The sequence below is a fragment of the Gopherus flavomarginatus genome, chromosome 3, assembly GCF_025201925.1.
Source record: "Gopherus flavomarginatus isolate rGopFla2 chromosome 3, rGopFla2.mat.asm, whole genome shotgun sequence".
In the NCBI taxonomy this organism is placed as follows: domain Eukaryota; kingdom Metazoa; phylum Chordata; order Testudines; family Testudinidae; genus Gopherus; species Gopherus flavomarginatus.
Genome location: NC_066619.1, coordinates 177587850 through 177606800, shown reverse-complemented (window position 1 = coordinate 177606800; position 18951 = coordinate 177587850). Strand labels below are relative to the sequence as shown.

The 18951-nt window shown below is 44.3% G+C and overlaps 1 protein-coding gene across 1 annotated transcript in view; it reads left to right on the top strand.

Moving 5' to 3' along the window:
* Positions 1-10963: 10963 nt before the first annotated feature.
* Positions 10964-18951, top strand: part of METAP1 (methionyl aminopeptidase 1) — a 38096-nt gene continuing 30108 nt past the window's right edge. Inside the window, exon 1 of the mRNA XM_050944454.1 lies at positions 10964-11161. Coding sequence (XP_050800411.1) covers positions 11048-11161 — 114 coding nt within the window. The 5' untranslated portion in view covers positions 10964-11047. The remainder of the gene's footprint in view (positions 11162-18951) is intronic.

Genomic DNA, 18951 nt, shown 5'->3' with positions numbered 1-18951 from the left:
GCAAGTAGCAGTGTTATATGTGAAGTTATAAACATAAGCTGAGATCATGACTAAAAGCATGGTTTCCAGAGAAATCTGGGAAGTGGCCAAACCAGTTCCTCAGAGACAACAAGTAATCTGACACCTCAGCCAAGGGTAAACAAGATGGATGGACCATTACCTGCTAAGTGGCCATTCTTTGGCAGATAAGGGGCCAGGGGCAAAAAAATCTACATCTTAGCAAAGAAACAACATGGAGTGCCCTTCTACCCAGACTGCCTGTCACTTTTCTCCCAGCTGGAAATGCTTGTCAAAGGGGGGACAGGACTATAAAAAGAAGGGGAAGATCCCCCCACACCTTCAATTCACTACACCTGAAGGGACAAAGGAAGCTGCCATTGGACTGAGGGAGAGGCCCTGAGCTAAGAAGTTTGGTCAGTAAGACTGCTGAAAGCACAGGGAAAGAATTTTGCTTTGAATTTAACATAATTTGTTAAATTAGGCACCAGAAGCGTTTTATCTTTTATTTTTCTTGTAACCATTTCTGACTTTTATGCCACATTACTTGTACTCACTTAAAATCTCTTTGTAGTTAATAAACTTGTTTACTGTTTTATCTAATCCAGTGTGTTTCGTATCTGAATAAATCTTTGAAATAATCAGATGTCACATTATTCTTTTAAAGAAACAATAGACTTAATACAACTTGTATTGTCCAAGAGAGGGCTAGGCAGTACAGGACATATATTACTGGGGGGAAATCTAAGACTGGGTGTGTGTTGGGGTCATCCTGCAGTATAAACAAAGCTGATGAGAACCAGAGTGAAGCTACCAGGCTGCAGTTACAGACAGACTCATGGCTTGCATGCTGGAAGGCTGTTTGTGAGCAGCTCAGGTGGAAGTCACTTCAGCAATGCATTGTAAGGCACCCAAGGCTGCAGGGCAGAGGTGACACAGCTGCTCTTTAGTCTGGATTGTACCCAGTCTGGATTGTATGCAGGAGTGACAGAAGGTCCCTAAAAGTGTGTGTGTGAGGGGTCAGAGGTGCCCTCGCCCTGCCCCTCTCCCTAAGGGCCCACCCTTGCCCTGCCCCTTCCCTCAAGGCCCTGATCCCACACTGCCTCTTCCCCCTACCCCAAGACCCTGCCCCTGCTCACTTCTCTCTATCCCTTCCCCCTGTCGCTCACCCTTATGGTTGTTAAAAACAGGGGGCATAGCCTCTGGGTCCCTGTTCAAACGCCTCTGCTAATATGTCACATTCAGGCAAGATTTTTTTTCCAGCAGCTTCCAACCTATTTTACAAGCAGTGTCGCCTTCCTTTCAGATGGCCAAATACATATTCCACTGCCATTCTGAGGCAATAGTTAAACTGTCCAAATAGCCTTTGGATAGCTTCATTAAACAAGGAAGCAGAGGATAAGCCAGTTCTCCCAGCTTAACCAGAGTAATCTCCACATCATTAATGTCCAAAGTGATCCTGGGGGCAAACTGTCCTTTATTCATTATAGTAAACAGCGCTGAGTTCCAAAAGATCCTATCACAGCATTGCTCTTTCCAGTCCACTCTGCATTTATGTTTGTAAAATGTTATGGTGATCAGTCAGCCCTGGGAGCACGGGGGAGAAATACCCTTTTCTGTGCACAAATTCAGTTTGGAAACCCCCTGCATGGAAAGCTGTTAGTCTCCTTAGCATTACCCTGCTTTATAACCCAGCGCACCAGTGTCTTATGAATGGCATCACATACTGTAAGACAATAACCCTAAGAGTCTACACCAAACGGTGGCTACAAACTAGTGGCCTGTGGGGGTGGTCAGCATCTAGATGGCAATGTTGACATACTTTTCAGTGGGTTTGGAGCATCCAGGCCAGCTATGGATGTTTAACTGCTGTTGTGAAAGTAGAATGAATTATATTGTAAAAATAAGAATGGATTAAAGAAATGTTGTATGTACCTTTAAGCAGAAATAAGAAATATTGAAATACAGGTGCCAGGAAAGAAACCTTAGGCATAAACAATGGTGCTAATGGCAAAACATTAACAGAAGATCGTAATAGTAAGGAAATAAGATATGGATGTCCAGCCTAGGTAAACTTATCAGATTCTGCTTTCTTTGTTATCTTGTTAAGTTCTCACCCTTTTATCTGTATAAATAAGATAGTTTGTGTCTTGCATGGTGCTCACATTATCTGGGTGTTATTAGCAGAGCGCTGTGCTAATAAAACAGAGTGGTCTGACAAATTGTGAGTCCTGAGTCTAACTTTGACAATTTGGAGGTCCCACTGAGTTGGCAACCGTCTTCACTGGGGCTGTGTGATTCCTCACCGTTTTTGTAGGATGACCATGGCAGCCGGCACCCGGGCATTTGGCCCGAGTGGTCCTCCACCAGAACAGAAAGGCACACGACCACAGTGGAGTCTATGTCATTGAACCTGTTGGTTCCCACTCTGTTCTGGTAGGGATCCCGGGATCTGACATCAGGAATCTGGTCAGGTAATTATTTCTGTGTTTTGTCCAGACTGAGGACTGTCCTGTCTCTGTGTCTATCTGTCCTCCTGTGGAGTGTTTGAGTCTAGGTGCCATCTCCGTTCGGGGATCGGCTGACCAAGGGGTTTCTGTCCCCGCGGTCTGAGTGAGTGAAATCTGCACAATCGCAGCCGCACCGCACTTTGGGTAAAACCGTTGGTGTGAAAGCAAGGGCGATTGAGGCAGTAGCTTCTGGTCTCCTTTTGTGTGTTGCACCAGGCATCGCTCTGACGAACCCGAATTTCCTTCTTGTGCAATTGGTGTGTGAAGTCCTCCTGTATGGGTAACCAGACGTCTAAGTTGAGACAGTTCCTTAAACGAACGCCGGCTCATTTTATGTATTTAGGATGAGTCTGGACTCCTGTAAAAAGGGTCCAGACTCCCGTAAATTTCTGGAAAAATGGTCTAGGCTAACTCAGGGGGATCCCAAAACTCAGTGGCCACTGTTAAAATCTTGGAACAAAGACTGAGTGGATGTCTTAAAGGACAAACTTGGCCAACGTAAAACTAAATTGGCTAAAGGAGAGGTTAATTGTTTCATGCAGTAGTGGGAAGAGGCAAATCGTAGGTGGACAAAATCAAAACTCACCTCTCTCAAAATATTCATATAATAAGTTAAAAGCTTTATTAAAAGCCTTCTCTCCCACCACCAGACTGAGCGCTCCCCTTTGCCCCGTTCTCAAAAAAAAAAAACAACCCACCCTGGATCGATCCAACCCCCTTAATACTCCCATTTCATTGTAAAAAGGACAAAAAGCCCCTTGTTCTGTTCCCCTTTGTTGTCTTCCTCAAAAACTAATTCTTTAGTGTTCCACTACCAATTCAGAAAGTAGGGTGGGCTCCTCAACTAGCCCCCACCCTTCCTGGTGCCTTTCCTTAAACATTTCTTTCAAAAAAATTGTGAAATGACCACAATATCACTCTCAAACGGTTCATTGGAAAAAGCAGGATCGGGCCCAGAAAAGCAGTGAAGCAACAGATTAAAAAAAACAAACAAACTGAAAAACAGGTTGGAAGCCCTAAGGGCATAGTGTCAGGAGTAAGAAAAGCAGTAAGTGCAGTCATGAATCCCTGGAGCAATACTTAAAATAGTTAAATTTGGGTTCATGAAGGTGTCATTTTGGGAGATAAACAAGTGATTTAAGGAAAGAGAGTGAAAAGTTAACTCTACAGAGGCTGGAGAGAATTAAGCAGTTAAACTTTGTGAAAATGTTAAAAAGGACCATGTTAAAGAGAGAATTCTTGGTTTCTTTGCAGCCATTCTGAAGGAAAAATGGGCCCTTTTCCAAAAGAGTGCCTGTAAATAATCCAAATAATATACAGCTATGTAAAAATAAAGCAGTGTTAAGGAATGTTAAGGAAAAGAAAATGTGTATGTATCTATTTGTCTGTGAAAATATGTAAAGTTCTAAGAATCTAAACCAACACATCTGGTTTGTAAAACTCCTCTTTTCTAGGTGTGAGATAAATTGGTTTTGTTTGTTTTTAATGCCACTAAAAATTCATTTGACTCTTTAATTCAAAGTTTCAAAACTGACAGACCTTTTTGCAAGACACAGGTAATTAGTGTTTGGCTTTGGGATTTAGCATTTAACCCTTAAGGGGTAACTTGATTCTTTACAAAATTTAAAATGTTTTTAAATAAAGACCAAGTCATGGCTGCAATAGGGCACTCAAAATCAGGAGAATAGGGAGAGATTCTGAAGTCTCTTTGTTTGTTTGTTTGTTTGTTTTTTTACAATAGCAGATAAGAGCTGTAGAGAAAGAATAAGAAATTAACAGTGACCCTCTGAAGCAACAGCAGAGGTGAGGTGCACAAAACAAAAAGAAGCAACGTTAAAAACTGAGCCTTAAAATGGCTTTGTGTAATCAGACTGTTACTTTAATAAAGGTACATGAAAATTCTGTAAGAACAAAAGAAGCAGTTACACCTTATGTAAAAATTGATATGGCTAATGTTTAAAAAAAGTTGTAGTATAGAAGGAATGTACATTTTCCCTAGGACATGTGCAGTGTATATTGTAGAAGTGAGTATGCTTATCCATGTCTGTTGCTCCAAAGCCCTGTAGTAAAGACATCTCACTAGAATCCTGTATGTGAAATAAAATTAATTATGAGACCAAAGTACTGTATAATGGGCTATGTGTATGTGTTAATTCTTCGGGAAAAGTGTTAAAGTGTTAGTAACCCACCAGAAGACAAATGTAAATGTAATATAAGTACTGTGTTTACCAATAATCACATTTACTATTTGCCACAACAACAAAAAGTCTCAGCTTACTGTAAGCACTGATTTAGCTGAGTTCTCTATCAGTCTTGGCATTGAATGGCAAAAAGTTACCAATCATCTGTTAAAAGGTAAAAAGGTAACACAGTTCCTAGAAAAAACAACACCAATGTGGGAAACGGAACCATTCATATTATACACACAAATGGGGACATGTTAAGAATTGCCACTGCAGAAAAACATAACAGCTTACCATTGGTATAACATTTTCTGTATGGTCTCCCACAACTACTGGCATACTAATGTTACTACCCCTAATTGTTTTTGGTTTTAAATTGTATGTGTTTAACTGAAATGTTTAAAATATGCTAGTGGATAAAACAAATGTGTGCAAAGCTAAAGCCACAGGCCGAAATCACCTCCCAGTATTTTCTATTACGTGTGTAACCCTTCTGCCCCTCTGCGTTGGCAGCAACAAGGGCCGGATTCAGTATCTAGGGGTTCCGTTTCAATAACGCCATGCATAACCAGCTCGAGCCCCCACCCAGTGACCTGGGACAATTACATACCACACCCCCCTGGGCGCCTCTAGGAGGCAATACTTCCCCTCTCACAAGCACGGAGTCTGAGTGTAGCAAAATTCTTTTAATAAAGGAAGGAAACAATGCGGCATCCCATTGGAGAAACACCACAAACAGGATTATAACACAAACCATAAACAAAAACCCACCTCCAAGTACATTTGGCAATGTCCTTTTCCCCTTAGGGTCTTAAGTCCAATCACCCCAAAGTCCAACAACCCAAAAGTCTCTGGTCAGTGCCACCCCAGAATTCAAGAGTTTATCTGCAGAGTTTTACTCCCACCAGCCTGGGTGGAAATGGGAGGGGAGTCCACACAGGATGTTAAGGGGCACCTTACGTGGGCCAGGGCCAACTGCTCCACCTCTCCGTGGAGTTCTGCTGCAGCCTTCACCACGACCAGCTCCACTACACCAGCTGTGCTGCTCCTCCAGCTGTCCCTGCAAACCGCTTCACTCTGCTCACTGTTCCATGGGCTGCTCCAACATGCTGCAAACTGCTCTGCCCTGCCAGCCGCTTAACGATAGGTCTTCAGGCTCCCCCACTAGTTAACACAGCACTCAGTGATCTCAGCTCAGCTCTTTCAGTGATTTCAGCTCTTGCACCATTGGCCCAACATGAACTCAGCTCAGCAGTCTCTAGACGGACTCCTAATGGAATCAAAATTAGTTCTACTCTTTTACAGTGGAGAGAGGAGGCAGTGCAATTGGTGTTCCAGAACACACTGTACAGCTGGGAGTGCAGCGGCATGGCGGCCTCCTCTGGCAACACTCAGGCCAGCGCAGGCGCGGCTTGTGCCCGGAAGTCTTCGACCAGGGCGTGGACACGTTCTACGAGCACCTGAACCACGGGAAACTGTGGAAACACATCAAGCACAAGTATGAGACACAAGAAAAGTGAAGTGAGAGCTGCAGGAGCCATGAGGGGGTGCCTGTATCCCCACTTGCAACTCTTCAGTTGCCTGATACCAGTTACCAAGAATGAAAATGGGCTTCTGACTGAAGAAATCTGAGCCAGAGTACATCACCAACTTCATCAAGGTTTCTGCCACAGACAGACTTAAGGATTTACTCCTGCTGTGTTAAAACATTCTGTTACATTAATAAACTCACTAACCAGTTTAAAAAAAAAATTGGTGTTCCAAGCCCTCAAAAAGAACCTATGCCACCAAGCATACACACACCAGTCCCCAACCTCTCTCAATTCACTGGGTATTGGAACCCATGTCCCTTGTTTAGCAAGTGTCACTTAAGTTATATTGAGACATCTCTGTCATAAAGCAGTCTCCTAGTTCCTCATTCACATAACCAGCTGGCAACACTTTTTTTTATCCTGCCCCAATAACAAAGAAATTGGGGATCCCAGAGCTGTCAAAATAACCATCCCAGGCTGCATTGGGCTACGGTGGGCATGCTCATGCAAATATCTGAGACTTTACAATTCCTGAAATTCTTTCCGCACTTCCCATAATTCACCACCAGATGTCAGGGTAGAACTCATCTTGACTCTGCTTACACTAAATAAGAAGTGATACTGGTGATTAATAATCTTAGTGTCAAAAGGGGGATATGTAGGAGCAGAATTTTATAATGTCCCGTAAGAATTAAAGTATGATTTGATTTCATCCTGTCAGCCACCCTTTAAAATAGCAGAAGGAAATGACCCTCTGAGACTATAAGATTCTGTTTTCCCATATGCAATTCAAATTGGGCCCTCTCTAACTCTTTGTTTTAAGATTTAGGTAGTAAGAGACAGGATTAAATTAGAGAAACATTGAAGGCCTGGGTCTCAATGTAATTTGTCTTGGTTATTAACTGTAAAACTTAGCAAGGTTTAATTTGCAATGCTTTTTTGCTCGATATAGAATACTACTGTTTGTATTCTCAATCTGTTTGTGTGAATGAGGTATGTATGCATCAGGAAAAGATAAGGTGTGAAGGCCATTGTTATAGCCAGAGTCAAGGAAGAAGTAGTAAAGAGACTTAAAGAACATCAAAGAATCATCAGGCACCGCTTACTACCCAGACGGCTGTTAAACTGTCTGGCATCTCAGAGTGGATACATGCTTTGCAGTGTAAGAATGCACCACCCCCAGAGAATCAATCATCACCTCAGGACCACGCAGAGTCAATTGTGACTCCAGAAGAAGACGTAGAGCAACAGACTGCAATACCTTACAATCTACGTTCTCATAAGGGTTGCCAGAAGCAGATGACAACCTAAAGCAAGGCGCAAGAAGAAGCAGTAGCGAGCCTAGCACCTGCTGCCTGGTGGACATAAAACTGTGACTGCAGTTTCCTCAGTTGAGGTTGTCAGAACCAGAAGGGCCCTGCCTCCAACATGCGCCTCTGGTGGCGCCTGTTCCTCGGCTGCTGGTGTCTTAAGGTCTGGGGAATCCACAATGACAATTCTTTTATCCAGCAGCAAGTGTGGATAGCTCAGACCCCTAATATTTCTAAATGCTGGGTCTGCAGCCACATCTCAGCCCACTCTCAAACTGGTGTTCCTCCTCCTGGCTATCCCACTCAATTCCCCAGACCTCACTGGAGGACCTTGTCCGTTTTAACACAATATGGAACAGTAATGACACCTGGGAAGAGGCTATTGGCGGTTCCTTTATCCCACTTGGGGGAGTAATACACCAGGCAAAAAGGCTCCTGAGGTTACAAGCAGTAGTCAAAATAATGGCAAATAAAACTGGAGAAAGTTTAAGAGCCCTGGCCAAAGAAACAGGGGCAATCCGACAGGGGCCCTCCAAAACCGTCAGGCATTGGACATAGTGCTGGTGGCCAAAGGAGAGACCTGTGCTCTCATTGGAAAACAATGTTGTGTGTTTATCTTAATAATTTTGTATGTTTTCAGTTAGTCTCCTGTTGTATCCAAAATAGTGTAAGGCATGCCACCCAGGTGACTGCCCCAAAACAGAGTGCTAATATGATGATTTTGAATATTGCTGATGAAGAAAGAGATGAAGAACGGTTAATATGTGGAACCCAGTAAAATGTTGGTCATGGCGTGAGCTTGACCAAAAGGAGGCATTGTGAAAGTAGAATGAATTATATTGTAAAAATAAGAATGGATTAAAGAAATCTTGTATGTACCTTTAAGCAGAAATAAGAAATGTTGAAATACAGGGGCCAGGAAAAGAAACATTAGGCATAAACAACTGTGCTAATGGTGAAACATTAACAGAAGATCAGTAATAGTTAGTAAGGAAATAAGATATGGATGTCCAGCCTAGGTAAACTTATCAGATTCTGCTTCCTTTGTTATCTTGTTAAGTTCTCGCCCTTTTATCTGTATAAATAAGATAGTTTGTGTCTTGCATGGTGCTCACATTATCTGGGTGTTATTAGCAGAGCGCTGTCCTAATAAAACAGAGTGGTCTGACAAATTGTGAGTCCTGAGTCTAACTTTGACACTGTATAGATGCCTTTGTCCCACCAGCCATGTGTCATGTTTTACTCAGGCTATGGCTACACTGGCACTTTACAGTGTTGCAACTTTCTTGCTTAGGGGTGTGACAAAACAGCCCTCTGAGTGCAGCAAGTTACAGCACTGTAAAGCGCCAGTGTAAACGGTGCCCTAGCCCTAATCCCCTTGTGGAGGTGGAGTACCTGCAGTGCTGGGAGAGCTCTCTCCCAGCGCTGGCGCGCAACCACACACTCGCACTTATAAGCGCGGGAGCCCTCCCACGGCAGCACTTTGAAGTTTTGAGTGTAGCCATGGCCTCTGTCTGAGTAGTCATATTGAATAGCATGCAGTTTATGAAGAGTGGGTCTTTCAAATGAAACCTTGTAAAAGTATATTCTCTCTGCTGCACACGGACATTAAGATCACGTGGCAAATAACAATACTTTTAGTTTCTCTCTCATGTAAAATGAAATAATTACACTTTGTACAACTTATGGAAAGGGCTTTGAGATCCTTGGATGCAAAAGGCTGTATAAAGTGCCAACTTTGATTATTTAACTTTTCACAAGAGTTTCCTCCAGTGTCCTAGCTGCATTTTTGCCTCCCTGTATTATTGTGCTGTGTGCAAGCTAGCTGATGCCCATTAGCTATGTTTCAACCAAGCCAATTCCAACAAGGCTAGGGTACCCTGGAACATCTTTTCATAGCACCCACACTGCATGGCCCAAGATAAGAGGATAGGAACATCATCTTTCCCATCTGCCCTTTATAGGAGTGCCAAGCCAGCGGGAGGCCATGGGAATGCACCCAGACCTGAGGTGACTTGGAGAGCAGGGGATGGAGGTGCTGGAACTAGCTTGAAACAGTTTCCATGCTATGCAGGGATTACAGTTTGGGTCAATGGCTCTCAGCACCCCCTGCTATACAAATGGTTCCAGTGCCCCTGGTTTCCTGATAGGAGGAAGAACAGGACCCAGAAGCAGCCTGACACCAGGAGACCTGACTGTCGGTCAGGACTTAAAGTTATTGTCACCGCCTGTGCGGCACCGAGCATCCCCTGGCAAGCCCTGCAGATTGGGTGGGGCTCGGTGCTGCTGGTCTGACCCAGCCTGGCCGCTCAGAGGCAAAGCCAGATTAACCTTTTGTGGGCCCCCTGGGGGAAATGGAGCATGATGGAGGTGGTTGGTCCCTGGAGTGAGCGGCTGGCCTGGGGTATAGCATCATGCCCAGTGTGAGGGCACTATTTGGAAACCTGCAGTTGCCAGATACACAATGGCCTGCCCAGTCCTGTGCTGCCAGCATGCTTCTTCCCCTTGGGGGTGGGTCCATGCCACACCACAGAGTCCCCCTGCCTCAACACTGGAACAGCCCTCTGATTCCCTACGGCCAGAGCTCCCTCAGACCCACTATGCCCAGCACCCCGCCTCCCAGAGCCTGCCACAAATACACAAGGCCCTGCACAACACCACCCATCAGCACCCCCACAGCCCCACCACAACTGCACAGCACCCCACACAGAACCCCCACTCCCTAGTACCCCAGCACACACAGATCCCCCTCGTACCTCAGCACCTCCACCCCAGGCCATCCAGATACACCCTACTCCCTGCCCTGCCTCCCCGCGGCATCCTTGCTGGAAGTGACTGTCTAACAGGCTGAGCTGCCAGTACAGGTCCTGAGGCAGGGAATCGCTCTGGCCCCTTGGAAACAGAGTGATCAACCAGTCCAGCGCCTGCCCCACACGGCCTCCCTCAAGACCCACTTGCTTGAAAGGGCCCAGCCAAGCCCCCCATATTTTCCCCCCCAACTGGCTGAGCCTGGCCAAGCTTCTGCATCAGTCCCAGACGGCTCAGCTCCAGGGAGACAGGTGGTGATCCACAGGTGGTGGGATGCAGAGACTCCTGGAGCTGGGGCTTTGCTGGGGTCTGGCCAGGGGGCAGAGAGAAGCCGGGTGGGGGGAGGCGGGGCCAGGGGGTGAGGAGGCACCGTCAGCGAGTAAGCCAGGGGGCGGGGTGGGGCCGCGCCCCTTCTGAGCATGGAGGCGCAGGGAGCGGTGTGCACGAGCCGGGCTGTGGGCCGAGCGAGGACAGGGCCCCTCCGCCCCGCAGCGCCGCTCTGACAGGGCGAGCCAGGACGCCGGACACGCCCTTGAGCCTGAGCCGCCTGCCCGCGCGAGCGCAGCACGTTCCCGCCCCTACGTGAGCGGCGAGGGGAGGCGCCGGCCCTGGCGCGGCTGCTGCTCCACCCCTGATTCAGTCAGAGGGCCCCGCCGCCTCCTCCTCCCCGGTTGCTGAGTCGCTTCTGTGGCAGCAGCGGTAGCAGCATGGCGGCCGTGGAGCCCCGGGTGTGTGAAACGGCTGGGTGCAGCCACGAGGCCAAGCTGCAGTGCCCAACCTGTATCAAGCTGGGCATCCAGGGCTCCTACTTCTGCTCCCAGGTAAGCCCCTGCCGCGGCCCTCTGCCCCGGGGTGCCCCCTCCGGGGCTCACGCGGCTGCAGTCAGGGCTCTGCTTCCTGTCCGGACACCCCCGCCAGGCTCCCGCTGCTCTCCCAGCTGGGGTGCGGGGAGCCTGCTCTGAGCCGGAGTCCCCGGCATCTCCCTGCCTTGCTCTGGCGCTTGCCGTAGTTTCGGTTTGTCTGCGAAGTCCTGTGATTTTGGTTGCAGTGAGCAGGCGCTTTCAGGTGGAGAGAGGGGGCAGGTGTGTGACTCGGAGAGAGTGAGGAGCAGATGGGCCTGTGATCCTTCCAGCGAGGCTTCTAACTTTCTCCCCCCTTTCACTCTTTCTCCCGAGATCCGCGTTTACAATGGACAGGCAGAAACACACACACGGTTTTTCTAGGCTTAGGCTGGATGGTGTGTCCCTTTTGCAAAGGCGAAGTGGGGGAAAGATTGTACTTGGACCCTAGAGGAAAGTTCACACCGGAAAATTAGACCCTGTAGGAAGATAGTTTACTAGGGGCCATGCTTCTGGGCTGGATGCAGGCATGTGGAAATGCTGAAACAGTTCTCCTTTTGTGTCTTTCACTACTACAGTTTAGCACCCTACCTCTCTTTTCAGCTCTGTCATCTGTTTCCTTCTCCCCCAAACCTCTTGCTGGACTTAATTAACTGCAAATTAATTTGCAGTTCAGCTTGCTCTATCAGATTCACAGTGCATTTCAGAAAGAAGGGAATGAGGCATTTCAATGGGGGGGGGGGAGTCAGTGTAGTTTTATTTTCACAGAAATCACGTTGTTATTGTGTAGGACGTTAGATGATGTGGACTAGATTTTATGTGTTAAATCACTGCCTCTGTAATCCCATATATGTTTGTAATATTCCAATCTCATTTAGATGGAGTAATTGTAGCATGAAAGAGTTTTTCTCCATGCCTCACATTTGTTGTGTCCTCTTTTAAAATATGTGCTTAATACTTTAAAATGAAACCTGATAATCAAATGGCTTTAAAAATGTTCTTGTGCCTAGGGTAACATGGACTTATTGCTTTGAAAATATGTCTTTTTTTTTTTTTATGGATACGTTAATTAAACAAAATCTTGGGGGAAAATGTTACAGGCTCTGTAGATTTAAGGTAAAATAGATATCATTCAAGCATGGTTAATCATTAGAAGATATAAAATAAATAGTAAGACAGTTGAATCCTTGCCCATTGGCCTCAGTGAATAAATAGTAATGTTTTGGTGCATAATTAACTGGTGCAATTAATTATCAGAAGTATCATTGATGATGAGAGAAATAGGATTATGATACATTTATTTATAAGTCACATGAATCTTCCAGCTTCAGGGTATAAGCCAACTATTAACTGCTTGGGGTTGGGAAGAAACTTCTCAAATAGGTAGGTTATTTCATATTTATCCTCTACAGAATCCTGTATCTTCCTCTGAAGCATCTGGTACTGTCCATTATCAGAGACAGACTGCTGAACTAGACGTACCACTGGGCTGATCCGGAATGGTATTTCTGATTCTCTTGTTCCTAGGAGTGTTTTGTGTATAGAGGATTTGTGGGATTGGCTCCACCATCACTACCCATTGTAACCTGCTGCCTTATGCAAAACAGGCAATATAGATTCATCTTCAGTATGTACTATATGTACTATATATAGATATTACTTGGTGAATACAATGTGTTTTAAATTAGTAGCTAAATCAGTAAAAGTCTGTGGACAAATTCTAGCAGTATCCGTAGGGTTTTTTTCCCCTCTCAAGTCTTCAGAATGTAGAAAGGATTCTTATTTTCTACTCTTCTACCTGAATACCAAGTACTATTGTAAGATACAAGGAAAGTTACTCAAAATTATAGTACAGCGTCTTGTTTTCTAAAGCTCAAATCATGTGACACAGATAAGCAATGTGACCTAGTGGATAGAGCACTGGTCTGGGGCTTGGGAGACCTAGCTTCTGTTCTTGGCTCTGCCCCTGAATGGCTGGATAACCCTTAGGCAAGTCACTTCACTGTTCTGTGCCTCAGTTTCCCCATTGGTAAAATGTGGATAACAGCACTCATCTCCTTTGAACGGTGCTTGGAGAGCTGTGGATGAAAATCAGTATAGAAAACCTAGATATTATTAAAAGCCAGGAAGCCTTGCAAGGAGCCACAGCGGGACAGGTATTGCACTACAGCTGTGCCACTGTAGTTCTGTAATGTACATGCTGCCTACAGCAATGAAAGGGATTTTCCTGTTGCTGTAGTTAATCCATCTCCCTGAGGGTATGTCTACACTACGAAATTAGGTCGAATTTATAGAAGTTGGTTTTTTATAAATCGTTTTTATACAGTCAGTTGTGTGTGTCCCCACACAAAATGCTCTAAGTGGATTAAGTTGGCGGACTGCATCCACAGTACCGAGGCTAGCGTCGACTTCCGGACTGTTGCACTGTGGGTAGCTTTCCCACAGTTCCTGCAGTCTTCACTCCCCATTAGAATTCTGGTTGGAGATCCCAGTGCCTGATGCGGCAAAAACAGTGTCACGGGTGGTTCTGGGTACATGTCATCAGGCACCCCTCTCCCGCCCGCCCTCCCTCTGTGAAAGCAACGGCAGACAATGGTTTGGTGCCTTTTTTCCTGGGTTACCTGAGCAGATGCCATACCATGGGAAGCATGGAGCCCGCTCAGCTCGCCATCACTGTACATCTCCTGGGTGCTGGCAGACATGGGACTGCATTGCTACACAGCAGCAGCTCATTGCCTTTTGGCAGCAGACAGTGCATTATGATTGGTAGCTGCCGTCATCATACTCCTGGGTGCTCTTTTAGCTGATCTCAGTGAGGTTGGTCGGGGCGCCAGGTCATTTCCATTTTCTGCCGAGCACCCAGGAGATGATGATGGCTAGCTGTCGTACTGCACCATCTTCTGCTGAGCACCCACGAGATGACGATGGCTAGGAGTCCTACTGCTCCATTTGCAGATGTTTTGATCCACTCCGTCTATCTTTTACAAGAAATTGACCCAATTTGTTTTGTGAAATCAACGGCCTGCTAAACCCAGGGTTTTGAGTTCAATCCTTGAGGGGGCCATTCTGTGTGACAGTTGTTTGTGTTTTCTCCTTGATGCAAAGCCACCCCTTTTGTTGATTTAAATTCCCTGTAAGCCATGTCGTCAGTCGCCCCTCCCTCTATCAAAGCAACGGCAGGCAATTGTTTTGCACCTTTTTTCAGCGCAGAACCAGAAGCTGCAAAAGCAAACCCAGGCGAGGAGGCGACGGCAGCAGGTTGACAAGAGTGATGAGGACATAGACATGGACGTAGACTTTTCTCAAAGTACGGGCCGGGCAGTGTGCCCCGGCAATGTGCACATGATGCTGATGAGCTCTGCATGGTCACCTGTTCTGATCAGCTCGCTACGCTGGCCAAACAGGAAATGAAATTCAAAAGTTTCTGGGCCTTTTCTGTCTACCTGTCGATTGTCTACCTGGCCAGTGCATCTGAGTTGAGAGCGCTGTCCAGAGTGGTCACAATGGAGCACTCTGGGATAGCTCCCAGAGGCCAATACCTTCGAATTACGTCCACACAACCCCAAATTCGATCTGGCAAGGCCGATTTCAGTGCTATAATCCCCTCGTCAGAGATGGAGTAAAGAAATCGATTTAAAGAGCCCTTTAAGTCGAAACAAAGGGCTTCGTCATGTGGACGGGTTCAGGCTTAAATCTAGGTAACGCTGCTAAATTCAGCCTAAAATCATAGTGTAGACCAGTGGATGTAGTTAGGTCAAGAGTTCTTCCATTGCACCCAGGGTTAAGTTGGCTTAAGTAAGTCACTTGGATGTGAAAAACTCACAGGCCTAAGGTTCCAGAGAAAATAATAAATGCCTTGGGAAGATCCTGAATCCATTCGTATTCAGTACATATTTCCACACTCAAAAATGGTTTCTAATTAGTAGTTTGTTTGCTCTTGGCATAGCCTGGAGAGGATAGTCTCTGTGTCCTCATAGAAATCCATATACTGATTTATAGAACTGCCCAATATGGAAGATGTCTAAAAATATAAGTAGTAATATATAATTCAATACAAACAGTTAAATTTATGCAATGGTAAAGCTGAGTGTTTAAATGCAGAGCAGTGAGGAAATTAAACATTTTTTTAGCTCTTTAGGGTTTTATATAGTGCCCATAGTCATAGTATTTAAGTGTACTTTCCAGGTAAATTATATCTGGATGGCAAGGTCCTTAGTGGTCTATAGTCATCTTCATTTCTCTTTTCCCTGGTAAAGGTCACTTTTCTTGTAAATGAAGTTTTTCTCCTATATTTCTCAGAGAGAGGAAGTTTTAGAAATTTGACCTAAACATGGTTATTCTGAATTTGTCTGACCCTTTCTTGAATTTTGTTTCATGTCTTAGGCCCCTTTAGTCTATCTAAAATTAATCTTTCAGTTTCAATTGAAGACGGTATTCCTCTTTGCTTCTTGTCCTAAGCTGTTGGGTAATATCAATCTGTTTTGTTATCCAGCTACTCTGTTCTACCCCCAAAATTGCTTCATTTTAATGGTGGGTAAAGTCAAGGTACATTATCATTACTTTTCCAAAAGGTTATTGTGAGGGTTAACTTACAGTTATAAAGCATTTTGAGATCTTCAAATGAAAGGTGCTAGAAAAGTACAAAGCATTTTTTACTCTTCATTGTGTCTAAAGAATGATTATCTTTATTTGTGATTAATCCTTTCCACTAGCAAATTGAAACAGGTGTTTCGGTATCCCAGATCAGAAAGTTGATGCACGGAGCTGAAGCAGGATCTGTTTTTTTCTGGTAGTAGTAGCAAAGGCCTCTTTTTAGGCAGGAGTTCGCGCAACAAATTTTTTGGTGGTCACAGAGTACGGCCATCAACTCTTGCTGGTGGCTGCTATGGCAATTTTTCCTAAAATACTTAATTAACTTTAGGAAAAAGAAATAAAGAGGCACATATGTGTCCAAATCACAGTAATTTATTTATGTACGGTTGGGATTTTTTTTTTACAGACTTAATAATAACAACAATGAACAGTTGTCTCTATTCTTTACTGGACCTAACCAGAATAGAAACTCAAGGTTGCATGTTCTTGTCTTTTTTATTGTTGTTTCTTTTGCTTTCTTGGTTGCCTATTTTTTTTTTTAGATTTGCTAGCTGGAAAGTCTGCTTCTGTGAAAAGTGATATTTGTATGTTTGTTAACATCACAAACCTACAAATATCACTTTTCACAGCAGACTTACTCAGCTGGGAGACAAATTAAGCCTTGGATGGCAATGTAGGTAGGGAGGCAGCGAGAGCCAGGGATGATGGGGTGGATGGGCGAGGGGCAGGGGTTGGCAGCAGGGGCCATGGATGACTGAGGGAGAGGTGAGCCTGAAGCCCAGCAGCCATGGGACAGAGCCCATGGCTGCGCAGCCACAGGCTGGAGCCTGAAGTCACACGGTTGGAGCCCAGGGCTGGGGCCAGCTGCCGCGTGGCCTTAGCCTGCTACCCGCCACCCCAGGGTTGAAGCTGGAAGCTTGAGCACCACAACCTCCAGGAAGGTGGGGGACTCACATTGGCTGTCTGTACCTCTGGTGTTTGTGGCTCCAGAGGGGGGCAGGGCCCAGTCCCTCCTTGTAGCCCCAGGGGAGAGGCCGCTGCTTTACTATCCACCCCTGTCACAACCTAGGAGGCTGTTGTTGCAAGAATAAGCCCTGGTGGCCAGCCATGGTGGCCATGTTTGAGAAACAAAGCTTTAAGATATATGAATAATGCGTGCACAAAGAGTACTGTACACACATTCCATAGACTTCTTATTCCTGTGGAGATCTTCCTTCTAAGTAACGGTCAGACTCAGCACTACTTAAATTTAAAAACCCTATGAAATTCAGCTACTGCATATTCAGTTAAGTTCCCTGTGATTTTCCTAATTTATTTATCACATTTTATTTCAAAACCAAAAGTTCTCAAACTTTTAAGAGCTCACACTCCTCATGAATTTTCTAGGGAAGTTGTTGAATTCTCATCATTGGAGGCTTTTAAAAACAGGTTAGACAAAAAATTTACCAGGGATGGTCTAGGTATACTTAATCCTGCTTCAGGGTGGGGTCGGACTAGATGACCTCTTTGAGGTCTCTTTCAGCCCTACATTTCTATAATTCTTTGTATGGGGACTATGTATTTAAGAGTATGAAATTTTAAGGCTTAACTGTTTTATGGTTGTTTTTTTTTAAAAGTTCATTCTCACATTTGTGCATTTAAAAAAGTTTGTTTCATATTCAATAACTAAAAGCTGTCTTAAATGCCCTCAACCCTTTCCAGTTGAGTCCCGTAGGCAATTTTTGAATATTGTGAGCAGTTTAAATATCCAATTTTAAAATAGAATGTGCCGCTTAACTCTCAGCCTTCTGGCTAAGAGAGATGAAAAAAAAATAGACAATACATTTCGGGGCCAGTTAGTTCCTTGACTTGTGCAACAGGGAAGTTGCACGAGTCACCTCAGGCAGAGTTGGGAATAGAACCTAGGAGTCCTATATGGCAGACCCAACTCTTAGCTACTAGCCGCAATGCCTTTCAGATTGAATTGATGTGCTAAATATATGTGCTTAGATTATTTAGCAATAGCCACTACACAACACTTGCACCTGCCTCTCTGAGGCTGGGTTAGATCCTTGGATTTCTGAACTGCAATATTTAAGTAGTTGCAGGGTGGATCTGATTTAAATCAAATTGATTTAAATCACTAGTCAGGAAGACGCGATTTAATCATGGATTTCTACATAAAAGTGCATTCTTGTTTGTTGTTATAACCTTAATACATATTCTTCACAACTCATAGATGTAGTTTCATTTTTAGGAGGTACACACTGTACATTTTTAAAGTGATTTATTTTGAAAACTTTTCAGATTAGTTTTATAGTTATATCAGAAAATGAATGAATGATTGGTTATTTCATCTACCAAAAGTAATCGAAGCAGATATTTATGAAGTCTTTGGGAGGTGAACAATCTCCAATTCACTAATATTTGGAGGATTTTCTTGCCATGCTGTTTTAGGAGGAGAACCTCACCAGATAGACATTTAAATTGTTTTATTTAACTAAAACAACAACATTATGTATTCTGGACTTTCTCTTTCCAACAGCAAATATATATTTTAACAAAACAAGCATATGAATTTTTGAATTTAGTTTAACATTCACGTTTTTTAAAATCAGGTTTGTATTTGTTAAAATTGTTTTTAACTAAAATAGTTTATAAGAAATATTTTGTGTTGTGTGTTTTTTTTTTTAAATCAACGATGTCAGCCAGGTCAACATGAGAAACTTAAAATATTGGCTTCTGCAGCTAACTCAGTCATTTTCACTTTCATTTTCCTGTTTGTTCATAATCTGGAAAGGGAAAACAAACTTTCGTGCTTATTGAGATCCCAAACAATTTCTTAATTTGGAATGAATTAGTCCAAAGGAAGAAGATATTATTTCTACACCATCAGAAGAAGCTACTGCTGTTAAGTGAGATTATCGCTTTGACTCTCTCTGAATCCAAGTGCTTAAATGACTTCCACCAATTCACTGATGTGACTTTCTTTAAAACATCATCAGCAAACATACATTTCTTGAATGGTTCGCCTTTAGCTCTGAAGTTTATTATAGTTGGCATTATGGAGGGATGATTGCTCACATCATAGCCAGCTCCTCTTCTTCAGCAGTTAAGGTTTGACCCTAGTATTGAGAATATTTGCAAGAAAATGAGCTGGAGATAGTGCTTGTCCCATTCGCTTTTTTAACGGTTGTAAT